At 34.7% G+C, this 14014-nt stretch overlaps 1 protein-coding gene across 1 annotated transcript in view; it reads right to left on the bottom strand.

Moving 5' to 3' along the window:
- Positions 1 to 13271, bottom strand: part of LOC127169804 (nephrocystin-4) — a 229647-nt gene extending 216376 nt beyond the window's left edge. Inside the window, exons 1-2 of the mRNA XM_051117429.1 lie at positions 12652 to 13271; positions 9507 to 9653 (exon numbers count right to left, since the gene is read on the bottom strand). Coding sequence (XP_050973386.1) covers positions 9507 to 9653; positions 12652 to 12786 — 282 coding nt within the window. The 5' untranslated portion in view covers positions 12787 to 13271. The remainder of the gene's footprint in view (positions 1 to 9506; positions 9654 to 12651) is intronic.
- Positions 13272 to 14014: the final 743 nt, after the last annotated feature.

The following is a 14014-nucleotide window of genomic DNA, read 5'->3' as shown; positions in this document are numbered from 1 at the left end:
AGTTAAAAGGGGTATTGAAACATCCACAAGGCTCTTAGAGCCGGAGAACATGAATCACGCTGAAAGAGGGAGATCCGTGGACCTTACGGTCCAGCCTATTGAACGCTGTGAAAGTTGAAGAGATGAAGCACCTGACACACCACTGGCTGTACGCTTGCCAAGAGGCTCTCGTGGAGAAAACCAGACCGGCCCAAAGGAATGAATGGACGGCCCAGAACGCTACATCACACCGCATTTAAAATCACTTTCCTCTCTCAACTAATTACAGAATTTAATGAACTCTTGGCTATCCATAAAGGATTTCTAATTTAGAGTCCAGAATGTGGGCAATAGCAAACTAAATAAGCACTAATAAGAGCTAAAAGTTCTCTACAGAGTGCTGTCGCATGTCAGAAAATGTTGTGCTAATTGGTCGAACAGATATGTCACCGCCTTCTAAGATCAATTAGATGTAAATTTAGCCTTAACTTTGTTTAAATGTTGTTTCAGGATCAAAGGTTTTGGTGACCAAGTCAAGCAACAGATAGAAAACTGAGCATAATACAAAAAAAGGTCATTAAAGAGTAAATCATTTATGCAGCGTGCTTTTAACATGAATTTACTCCACACACTAATTAGCTCATTTCTTTTCTTTATTCTGGTAATGAGAATGACATTATTTAAATATTTATTCATTTATTTATTATTCATTTACAATGAAAGTATATACAAATCGTAATGTTCCTAAAAACAGCCTTTAATTTTTAAATGCAAAATATAATTTCTTATTCTTTCCTTGTGATTTGAGGTGGGGCAAGAACATTTCATGCTAAATAAACACAAATAATCATAACTGCATCCACAAAGTAATAAGCATGAGACTTTTTCATATTCCAGTAATGAGAGTTTACACACATATTTAATTATTTATTCATTTCGTTATTTATTTACTGCATTTCAGTAATAAGAATTTAGGGGTGAATATGAGTTTAATTGTCCTGAAAATATTATCACAAGGCACAAAATCTTAATGGTCCTAATAAAAAGCTGTTCTGTTCATGCAAAAAAAAAAATCTTTTGGATAACGGATGATAACCTGAGCATTTCTTTTTGATATTTACCCATAAATATATGGCTTTATAGTTTGCCCAGCTCCCCATTGACATGTTTTGCCGTTTTGCACTTTGCCCATCATACTGTCAGTGAGAAGAGACAGTTTAACATCACACAGGAGGAGTCAAAGGAAAAAACCTGACTCTTCTGAACCACAGCCCAATAATACTTACACTCAACTGTGTGACAGCACTGCCCTCTACAGGTCGAAGCGCATTATGGCGCTTATCATGAATAACACATGTTCCCCAGACACAACCTGTGATTTATAGGGTTTAAACAGACTTGACCTTTACACACAGATGCCTGGTGTGATACTCCAACATCCTTAGTAAAAAAGCATCTGATTAGGTGCACAACAAAAATAGGACTATAAGGCTCCTTTAAGAAACTAAGCATCATCTCATATCATACGGCAGGTTCGCAATTGAAAATTCACAATAAATTAGTCTTAGTCCAACAATCCACCTTCTTTTCACCAACGTCATAACACAGGCCTCAAATCTTTATCCCTCAAACAGAAGGTCGCTGATCAAATTAGATCTATCGATTCCTGCATCTCCACACAAAATGTTGGTTTTGTCATAACACCCCTCTATTAGAGTCGGGCCAGAGGGAGAGTCCCGCTTTAATTCTATCTTCATTCCTCTATAATCACTCGCCCTGTTTGGAGTCTTTCTCTGAGGCGTATATTAAAACAGATCCATCATGTCTGACAGACCTTATGTGATCTCACGGTCCCTCTTCTGTGCTGCTGCCGCTCCTGGGGTTTCACAGAAGAGCAGACGTTTTATTCGGCTTCAACACTGACATCGATGGAAATTAGCACATCACAATTCCATAAACAAGAATCTCTCACTCAGTGTTAGACAGCAGAAAATGAATTAGCCAAGCTAATTAGTGAATAACACTGGGGTACAAGCTAGACCAAAAATGAACTCTCCTCAAGCAGAGATTGCAAGTAACATTTAGCTTTGGGAAGTAAATAATCAAGTTACATTTTAGTGGTAGGTGTCTTTATGAGGACTACAATGTCATTAAGAGTTCAAGCCTAATTATAAGAACTGCAGTCTGTCTCTTGCTGATGCAAGAGATTCAAAACAAAAGATATACAAATAGTCTACTTTACAAACAATGGTCATGACACTGGCATGTCATAGTAACTTCTACCGGTAACTTTACAGTTAAGTTGCCATTTGTTAACACTGGTTAATGTATTAATTAACAGGAACAAACAATGAAGAATACATTTTATTACACTATTTATCTTTGGTAATGTTAGTTAATAAAAATACAGTTGTTCATTGTTAGTTTATGTTAGTTCACAGTGCATTAACTAATGTTCACAAACACAACTTGTGATTTTAATAATGCATTGGTAAATGTTGAAATTTACATTAACTAAGATTAATAAATGCTGTTGCAGTATTGTTCATCTTAGTTCATGTTACCTAATGTAGTTAACTATTGTTAACTAATGAACCTTACTGTAAAGTGTTACCCTTCTACCGTTGGACTAGATTAACTTCTACCGAAGTTTTTATTTCTCCCCAGACGTGGCAATACATATTACTACTGTTCAAACGTTTTAGTTTGATAAGATTTTTTGATTTTAAATGAGTCCCTATGCTCACCAAGGCTAAATTTATTTTATCAAAAATACAGTAAAAACAATAAGACTGCAAAATATCATTACAATTAAAAATATTTTAATGCATTTTAAAATATATTTTATACCCATGTTGACGAAGCTGAATTTTCAGTAGCCATTAAGAAAAACGAAATAAAACAAATAGTAATATATAATATGTGTGTGTATATATATATATATATATATATATATATATATACACACATATACATATATAAAATATATATATTATATTTGTGCATATATATATATATATATATATATATAATATATGTGCATATATGGGCTAATCTGAAGAGGGGCATCAAAAAGGCTAAGCACTACTACAAACTAAAGCTAGAGGAGCACTTTTGAAACTCTGACCCTCGACGCATGTGGCAGGGCATCCAGGCCCTCAGTGACTACAAATCCAGTCAGTCCACCCCCACAGACACTAATGTCTTCTTTCTGAATGAGCTTAATGACTTTTATGCTCGTTTTGAAAGAGACAATAAAGAAACTGCCACCAAGATCGCCACCTCAACCAACCACTCACCCACCCATCTCACTTACATGTCCCTCTGAAGTCTACACCAGTGCCAAAACACTGAGACCTGGACACTAACACCTCACTTTGCAACTGAGTTATGGACTTTCTGACCAACAGACCTCAGCATGCTGGTCAGGCCCATCTGCTCCACTACCATCACGCTCAACATCCAGGGCTGTGTGCTGAGCGCGACTGCAGGCCTGTGTATGGATCTAACACCATCATCAAGTTTGCAGACGATACTACGGTGATCTGTCTCATCAGCAACAACGATGAGACTGCCTACAGGGGAGGAGATCAAACACCTGGCCACTTGGTGCACGGACAATAATCTGCTCCTTAACACCACTAAGACCAAGGAGCTCATTGTGGACTTCAGGAAGGGAAGAAGAGGCGCACATGAACCCATTCACAACAACGGGATGGCTGTTGAGCCTGTCTCATCCTTCAAGATCCTGGGGAACATTTCAGAGGACCTAACCTGACCACCAAGCAGCCTGTTAAGAAGGCTCATGCTTTTAGAATCTTAAGAAGAACCAGCTGTCCTTAGCCATCCTGGTGAACCAGTGCCAAAACACTGAGACCTGGCACACTGAAAACAGCCATCATAGGGACTCCACTTCCAGCCTGAGACATCCAGAATGGACTTTCCACGCAGTATTCTTAAAACTCCCACAAACTGTTTTCTCTCCTGCCTTCTGGCAGGCGCTTCAGGTGTCCCAGGTCAAGAACCAGCAGACTGAGGAACAGCTTCTTTCCCAGAGCTGTCTCCTTATTGAACTCTGCCCCCACTGACACCTACACCCCCTCACCCTCCCACACACACACACCCACACTCCTACACTCTCTCCATTACCATTGCACTATTTAATATTTAATATTTATTGCACTCACTGTACATACTCATCTGTAAATGCACATACCCATTGCACGATACATTTGTATATTTCTGACTATATTTATCTGTACATATCTATTGTAAATTCCTGTTTATAGAGAATAGCACCCTGTACATATCTATCTGCAATTCTGATTACAGTTAATAGCAACTTGCATATATTGTTCATCTATTTTAATCTCTGATTATAGCTATTTGCTACCTGTATATTATGTTCACAGTATATCAATCTGTAAATATTACCCATAGTTTCTCCCTGCACATATCCCCTATAAGTGCACTTATAACTTATACCTTTATCCTGCACTTACTGCTTATTGCACTCCTGGTTAGACCTAAACTGCATTTCGTTGCCTTGTACTTGTACATGTGTAATGACAATAAAGTTGAATCTAATCTAATCTAATCTAATATATATATATATATATATATATATTATATAATTTATTGTTTGTTTGTTTGTTTTTGTAAAAAAAATATGGAAAACTATTTAAATAAAAAAAAAAAGAAAACAATAAACATTGTCAAAGGATCCCACAGTCATGAAAAACCTGGAAATAAAAACTTGTGTTTTCCAGGTTTGTAAAAGCCATGGAAACTATTAAAATGTCATGGAAAAAAAATCATAGACATCTCTATAGTGAACACTGTTCACTGTTAGCGAAATTTCAAGTCTATGGAAGCACGTTTTCGCCACTAAATAAAAATTTTAAAAGGATACTGTGACTTTTAAATCTCACAGTCCTGACCTTTTTTCCACATAATTATGTATACAAACTTGCAATTCTGAGAAATAAAGTCATAATTCTGATGTATTAATTACAAATTATAAAGTCAAAATTGTGTGATATAAACTCACAATTCTAACTTTTTTCTCAGAATTGCGTGATATAAATTTGCAATTGCAAAATACAAAGTCAGTGCGTGATATAAATCTGCAATTGTGAATTAAAGCCAGAACTGTGCGATATAAACTTTCAAATGTCAGTTATAAAGTCCAATTTTGAGGGAAAAAAGACTGATATGAGAAATTGAGAAAAATGAGAAAAATTCTCAGAATTGCAAGTTATAAAGTCAGAAAGGCAAGATATAAACTAACAGTTCTGACATTTTTCTCAGAATTGCGTGATATAAATTCATAAAGTTTATATCTCACAATTCTGACTTTTTTTCCCCTCGCAATTCTGACTTCTCATCAGGCCCGGCTCCACGGGGGGCCAATCACAAACTGGAGCGATATTCAGTTGAGCTACATTTTAATTTGTCTTTTCTTTCTTACCGGTCGCACCCCCGAGACAGTTTAATATTGTATATAGTTTTTGCGCTATCAATATGCAGGGTATTGAAATTGCTTTTGCGCTGTTTACTTTCACTTTTGCTTTCGTCATTAACTTGCACTCTGTGTAAAGGATGTTTGTTCTATTGTTAGTCACAGCATGTCGGAGAAAACGCCTTTTGTGTCCCACCACGGAAAACAAAGTAAATATTACATATTAAACGATTGCAGAAATGTTATTTATCTTAAGGCTTTAATGTGTAGTCTTGTTCAGTGAAGATGCAACATCATGAATCTTGGAAACGAGCTGGCAGCAGAAATCACACAGAACAGAGCAAAATCATTTCATATTGAGTAAATGATTAAACAATTTAATAATGAAACTGAAAACATAAGGCTATTGATGACAACTAAAAACAACAATAATAATGAAATTAATACCTCAATTTTAATATTCATAAGGATTCGTTTTTAGGTGTCGTCAACATCAGTATTTTACGGTACGTCAATATTGTACGTTTCAGTGTCTGAAAATGTAAGTAAATATACGTTTTATAGAACCACTCTTTACGTAAAATCCATAGGAATTATGATGAGATCACGTTGGTACAGCTGATGTTCTCAGTTTAGAATTGTAGCATATGTTTTCCAACTTAACTAAATGATTTGTTATGCTAAACGTCAATGTAGGTGGTCAAGTAATGTAATCATCAGTGTATGACCAAAAATTATTCTTTAGTAAGATAATCTTAAGAACACCTATAGTGTACTCAGCTGTGATATTTTGAGGCCCTATAAACTAAAATTTTATTTTAACACACTATGCATTAAAATAATGTATGTATTTACCACCCACCCCCTGGCCCACCTCGGACTTCACTTGGCCCACCCATCATCTAATTTCTTGAGCCGGGCCTGCTTCTCGCAATTGCAAGTTATACAGTCCAATTTTGAGGGAAAAAAAGAGACTGATATGTTATAAAAAAAAATATTATAAAAAAAAAAGTTAGAATTGCAAGTTTGTATCATTTCAAATGCTGAGAATTTTTTTCATTGTTCCTAATTTTCTCAGAATTGCGAAATGCAAACTTGCCATTGCAAGAAAAAAAGTCAGAACTGTAAGGAAAAAAAAGGGGCAATTACCTTTTTTATTTTTTTATTCAGTGGCGGAAATGGGCTTCCATATGAATCAGATCATTTCAATGATGAAAAATGTTTGTGAACCAGTTCAAAAAATGAATGACTCATTACCAAATTGGTGAGAATCAAAATCATTTTTTAAAAGCTTATCCAGTAATCACATATAACTGGAAAAGTCATTAAAAGGCATTCAAACTGTGGGAACCCTGAATTTAGCCTTTTTTAATAAAAATAATGCAAAATACGCTTTCATGGTGTGTAAATTCTCTCTAGCTGCTCGGCACGGGCAGCTGTGACAAAAACAGTGCAATGCAACTGTGAACCGGTGATTAGATTAAAAAAAAAACCAAATGGTTGACAGGAAGGCAAGGGGGAGACAATTTTCAATACAATATGCAGAGCCACACAGCTGTTGGAAGAGAAATGGCAACATGTAATAAAACTCAAAGGCACAGCGAGCAGCTGGAAATGGAACGTGCCGCAGACATTAACCGCGGTCTCCACGGTCTGTGACTCAGAGTGGACATTTTCAAGAACTTTTATTTCCACTCGGTGAATCTAAGAGCCCATAATGGGAGATTTAAGTGAATTACAGTGGTGCCAGGCATGCAGACAGAAGTGTGCACGCGCGTGTGCGGTCCTCTGGACAGCTAGACAGTAAATTCACAGCCTCAGATGGGCCTTTATTGTGCTTGCTGAGAGAGGCCAGAACACGTCTATCATCTCCAATAAACTCTGCTGGGTTCAGTTTGTTTGTGCTGTGTGCTGCCAGCACTGATACTTCAAACCTGAGAGTTTCAGCAGAACTTAGAGGTTGAGCTGTAGTAAAGATAAGAAAAAGAAAATAGCCTCAATGACATAATGGAAAGAGTTTATTTGTAAGTCAATTAAAAAATAACCACTGAAATATGTCTGAATTAAAAAATGTTTGTGACCATTACTGCAGATTTCATCAACACACCAGTAGGTGCCGACATCAGTAGCTATGTTTCCATCACTCCGTTTTTATGCGCTTTTTGAAGTGTTGCAACAGAAACAAATGATGGAAATGCCACATTTCGAATAAAAATCCCTTAATTCGCAAAAAAAGATATTTGCCAAATAAATTACTCCATACGCATCAAAAAAGTCATGTGACTTTGCACTATGGGACGGCAAAACCTCTCTAACCAGTGGACATCTGGTTCCACAGCACCTGAAATGTTGCTGTGGTCATTCTGAAATGCCTGAGCAAAGATTGTTGTCAAAGTATTTCTGTATATTTGCCTCCCAGAACAGAAATTTATTCTGGAACTAACAAACAGGGTTATTATCGTTAACTAAAACTAAAACCATAAAATACAATTTCATAATAAAATAAAACACAATTTCAGCTAGTTGCAAAGGCAAAGTTTTTTGTTTTTTTAAAGTTGAAGTACCGAAATAAGAAAAACTTAAACTAAATGAAACCTACACTACCAGTCAAAAGTTTTTGAACAGTAAGATTTTAGAGTTTTCAGTCTTTTTGCTCACCAAGCCTGCATTTGTTTGATCAAAAGTATAGCAAAAACAGTAAAATTTTGAAATATTTGTAACTATATTTAAAATAACTGTTTTCTATTTGAATATATTTAAAATGTAATTTATTCCTGTGATTTCAAAGCTGAATGTTCAGCATCATTACTCCAGTCTTCAGTTTCACATAATCTTACAGAAATCATTCTAATATCCTGATTTGCTATTCAATAAACATTTTTTATTATTATTATTATTATCAATATTTAAAACAGTTAAGTACATTTTTTCAGGATTCTATGATGAATAGAAAGATTTAAAGATCATGTGACTGTAGTAATGACACTGAAAATTCAGATTTGAAATCACAGGAATAAATTACATTTTAAAATGCATTCAAATAAAAACAGTTATTTTAGATTTAAAAAAAATATATTTCAAAATTGTATTGTTTTGCTGTACTTTGGATCAAATAAATGTAGGCTTGGTGAACAGAATACACTTCTTTAAAACAAAAACAACAACAAAAAAAAACAAACAAAAAACAAATCTATACTTACCAATCAAAAACTTTTGGCTGGTAGTGTACATATTTAAATAAATAAATAATGACAAAACACAACAAAATTACAAAAAATGAAAACAGAAAATACAAATAATAAAATAGAAATAATACCAAAAAATATAATGGTATATCAGTAATATTAAAATAACTTTGCTACAAGTCTGTTTGCTACAAATCTGATTTCACTGGTGAGGTAAAAATGGGCAAAGAAATTGGCAATATTTTTTACTTAGGTTTAATAAACAGTTGTAAAAAAAAAGGAATGATCCATTTTTTAATTTTAAATATGTCACAAATGTAAAGCAATCTAGTTGGCTAATATATATATGAGGATTTACTAAAATTACAAGAATTAGTGTAAAATATATATATATATATATATATATATATATATATATTCTTGTTTTGTAATTTATATTATGTTTATCACATTTCCTTTGTAAAAGAGCAGGGCGAGTAAATATCTAAACTGGTCCAGCAAAAAATTTAGAAAATCCCTTTTGTTGAGCCCTGGATGTGTTAGACTTACCGACCAATGTCCCGTAAATACTCCCTCTGCAGAGTGAGACAACAAGACTGACACAGGAAAAAGTTAGACAGGATCTGAGAGCAGATTCCTCCTCAACAAGTATACTGAGCTTTATGTGTTGTACAGGTTTATTGTACAAATGCACCACTCAAGCTTCTGTAATTCTGCAATCCATTTTGTGTTGTCACTTTAAAGAGGTCACCTCTCTATGGAATAGGGCATGAAGATAAGACAACGTCTGAATGGGCAGCACCCTTAGTCAAGCATGAAAAGGTGTTGCATCATGAAATAACACTAAATATCATCAGCCAGTGAGAAATGAGTCACCCTACCTCATTGAAGAGCACTCGACCGCTCTGACCCTGCGTGCCACTGACAGAATGTGAGACGCTTTTCCATGTGCGCCCGAAGAAGTGCTGGTGACCCGAGTCAAACAGGGTCACGCGCAGCTGATACTGGAGTGATGGCGGTGACTCTGACTGTTGTTATGTCAACCACAGAAAGAAACGGAGACAAAAAACAAAAACATGAATCTCTGTATGGGCATATATATATTTTCTTATAACGCAACTGGAAAAAAATTGGGTAGTTGGCATTTCAACCAGTGACAGACTGCAACACAATACAATTAATCTAAAACTAATTATTATTCAATACATTACACATATTAATTGCCCACTTCAACATATAACATATATATGTGATCCTGGACCACAAAACCAGTCATAAGGGTTAATTTTTCGAAATTGAGCTTTATGCATCATCTGAAATCTGGAATATCTGGAATCTGAGGGTGCAAAAAAAAAATCTAAATATTGAGAAAATCGACCTAAGACTGGTTTTGTGGTACAGGGTCACATATATATACACACACACTCACGTTATATGTTTAAGTGGGTAATATATATATATATATATATATATATATATATATATATATATATACACATATACATATACTGCCATTCAAAAGTTGAGTCAGCAAGATTTCTTATCAAAAATCCAGAAAAAAAAAAAAAAAAAAAAGTAATATTGTGAAATAATCCATGATCCTTCAGAACTTATTTTAATATGCTGAATTATTAGCAGTTTTGGAAACAGTTGTGCTGCATATTTTATTTGTCATATTTTGTTGGAACCTATAATACTTTTTTTCAGGATTCTTTAATAATTAAAAAGAACAGCATTCATTTAAAATAGAAATGTTTTGTAACAATATAAAAACAAACAAAAGTTTGTGGTCAGTAAATTTTTATTCTTTCTTTTTTTAGAAAGAAATAAATACTTTTATTCACCAAGGATGTGTATTACTTACATTGTTAGAAAAGATTAGTATTTTGCATAAATGCTGTTCTTTTTAACGATTATTCATCAAAGAATCCTGAAAGAAAAACATCACAGGTCAAAAAACAAACAAACAAACAAAAAAAAACAATTAAGCAGCACAACTGTTTACAACACTGATAATAAAAGTAACATACTTGATTTCTATATGACCATGTGACACTGAAGACTGGAGTAATGACTAATGAAAATTCAGCTTTGCATCACAGGAATAAATTAAATTTTTAAATATATTAAAATAATAAATAATAATAAATGATAATAAATCATATTTCACCAAATTACTGTTTTTACTGTATTTTTGATCAAGTATATGTAGTCTTGATGAGCCCAAACTTTTGAACAACAGTGTATGTACATTATATATATATATATACACTGTGTGCAGAATTATTAGGCATGTTGATATTCTGGTCATATTTTTTTCCCAAACACATTTTACCAATTCCAAACCACATCAGTCTTAATAACTACTGTCAATTTTATATTTAATCATTTGTAAGTGATATATAACTGTCCGTGAAGGCTGGAAGTGAAAAACTCCTTATATTCAGGTGTGCATAATTATTAGGCATGTTTTCTTTTACAGATAAAATGAGCCAAAAAAGATATTTAACCCAGACTGAAAAGTCCAAATTATTAAATGGCCATGAGAAGAATGCAATACTAATGCATTACAAGAATTTGCAAAGTTAAGGCTTGACCATTGGACAGAAAAATGCTTGTTGAGTCTGCATGATCAGAAAAAACAGGTGGACAAGAAAAGCTGCATGTTAACTGCAAAAGAATTAGGAATTAAGGTGAAGAATTAGGTGTGACACCATCAGGAGCCGTTTCCAGTTCTCCAGCGCCACCATTTTCCAGAATTGCAACCTACCTTGAGTCTTCAGAAGTACAATGTGTCAGGTTCTCAGAGACTTTGCTTGGTAAAAAATCCTAAAAAATGCCCCTGACTTAATAAGAATAACAAGCTGATGTGTTGTGAAATACATGAAGACAGTTTTGACAGTTTTGGTTCTTCTGATTCAAGAATTTGAAATCTAGCAGTACATTTTGGGAGTTCATTTTAGTCCATCTCTGCAAGTCAGACTTTTCAGGATAGGAGACTAAACATGAACTCCCAAAACTTACTGCCAGATTTTGGAAGATAAATTCTTGAATCAGAGGTACAAGAGAATGTGGTGCTGGTCCCTCAAGAGTCACTCTCAACTTATCTGTCTATAAAGCCTATAAAAAAAAACTGTCTTCATGTATTTCACAACACGTCAGCTTGTCATTCTTATTAAGTCAGGGGCATTTTTTAGGATTTTTTTACCAAGAAAAGTCTCTGAGAACCTGACACATTGTACTTCTGAAGACTCAAGGGTGGTTGCAGTTCTGGAAAATGGTGGTGCTGGAGAACTGGAAACGGTTCCTGATGGTGTCACACCTAATTCTTCACCTTAATTCCTAATTCTTTTGCAGTTAACATGCAGCTTTTCTTGTCCACCTGTTTTTTCTGACCATGCAGACTCAACCAGCATTTCTCTGTCCAATGGTCAAGCCTTAACTTTGCAAATTCTTGTAATGCATTAGTATTGCATTCTTCTCATGGCCATTTAATAATTTGGACTTTTCAGTCTGGGTTAAATATCTTTTTTGGCTCATTTTATCTGTAAAAGAAAACATGCCTAATAATTATGCACACCTGAATATAAGGAGTTTTTCACTTCCAGCCTTCACGGACAGTTATATATCACTTACAAATGATTAAATACAAAATTAATAGTAGTTATTAAGATTGTTGTGGTTTGGAATTGGTAAAATGTGTTTGGAAAAAAAATATGACCAGATTATCAACATGCCTAATAATTCTGCACACAGTGTATATATATATATATATATATATATAACATTGTATAACAGAAATATAATATAATTTATTGATAATGAATATAACTATATGTGTGCATTTGTATACTGTAATAAATATTTATTTTATATTCTAGAATTTCATTATACTGATTATATACTACTATATTCATATTGAGACAGATATTCCATGATATATTTTTAGCAATGGCAAATGAACATAAAATTTAAAATAACATTAATCTTTCATTTCATCTATGTTTTCTTTATTTAAACACGCACCTGTTTTATGTGAAGTCCATCGATCTGTTTGAAGACCAGCTGTAGACCTTGAGAAGATCCTGAAGCTTGTCTGGCTGATTGACTGTGAGCTGGAATCACGCGGTTTCTCTGGAAAGCGTTTTTCCAGTCAGACATGTGCGGGCTCTCTTCACCGCTATCAATCTACTAGCAAACGATTCCTAAAAGGCGGTCGGTCAGTGAGGGTTAATGTCCCCTGGTAAACATCCCTGAGCACGTCTAAAAGCTGCACAGCTTGTTAAATCATTCCTGCAGGCGAAGTGGACGCTTGTAACTCAATTAAAATCAAATGCGGAATATTGACAAAATGCGACGCTAAATCACACACAGACACTTTTTGTAGGCTGCTCGTTAATTTCAGTATCTGCAGTCAACAGCAGTTTGGCTCATTCTCTTTCTTTACTTCTTCTAACGCTTCAGTCGCATGTCACTAGGCTTGATTTTACAGAATAACTATTTCTGACATTTTTGACACACGCTCTGCGCACTGTTATTTTTATAATCATAATACATATTATGAAAAAACGGGCTCAGCTAGTTGTCAGGAAGAGATTCTCTCTGTAGTTGTTGCCATAGCGTCTGTCAGCCGTTGCCAGGGTGAATTAAAGAGCGTTTTGGCGCTTTCCTGCAGGAGAAAAGTGCAGGTCTGCCTTATATACCGCCACCGTGTGTCTCGGAGGTGAATCCAAACTCTGACTCGCACTGCTTCCTCAGTTTTAAAGTTGGTAAAATTGAAATGAAATGAAAATGTTGAATGAAAAATTCTTGATAATTTACTTACCCCCATGTCATCCAAGACGTTCTTGTCTGTCTTTCTTCAGTCGAAAGGAAATTAAGGTTTTTTGAGGAAAACATTTCAGGATTTTTCTCCAGATAGTGGACTTTAGTGGTGGCCACGGGCCTTACCTAGTAAAACGATCAGTCATTTTCTAAGAAAAATACAAACTTATATACTTTTTAACCACAAACGCTTGTCTTGCACTAGCTGGACCACACCCATTACGTAATCACGTACACATGATGTAGGCGGAAGTACCAACTGAACTAAGCGAACGTGCAAAGAAAGTCAAACGCTCTTCACAAAAAAGGTAAAACAACGATGTTGAACGGTTTTGAAGTTGAAGGAGAAAATGAGATGGAGTTTTTTGCTCTGCCCGACCTTTTTTAACTAAAATACACAAGAATTAACTGCGTGTGACCTTTCCAATGTGATTACATAATGCATATAAGTATATAAGTTACTTTTTTTTTTTAAAGAAAATTACTACTTATTCCTCAGCTGTGATCAAGTACAGCCATTTGAAGCTGCAGTAAAACTGCAATTTGGACTTTCAACCCATTGGCC

Source organism: Labeo rohita, chromosome 8 (genome assembly GCF_022985175.1).
Source record: "Labeo rohita strain BAU-BD-2019 chromosome 8, IGBB_LRoh.1.0, whole genome shotgun sequence".
NCBI classification, from domain to species: Eukaryota; Metazoa; Chordata; class Actinopteri; order Cypriniformes; family Cyprinidae; genus Labeo; species Labeo rohita.
Note: the sequence above shows the minus strand (reverse complement) of the source record. Positions and strands in the feature narration are given on the sequence as shown.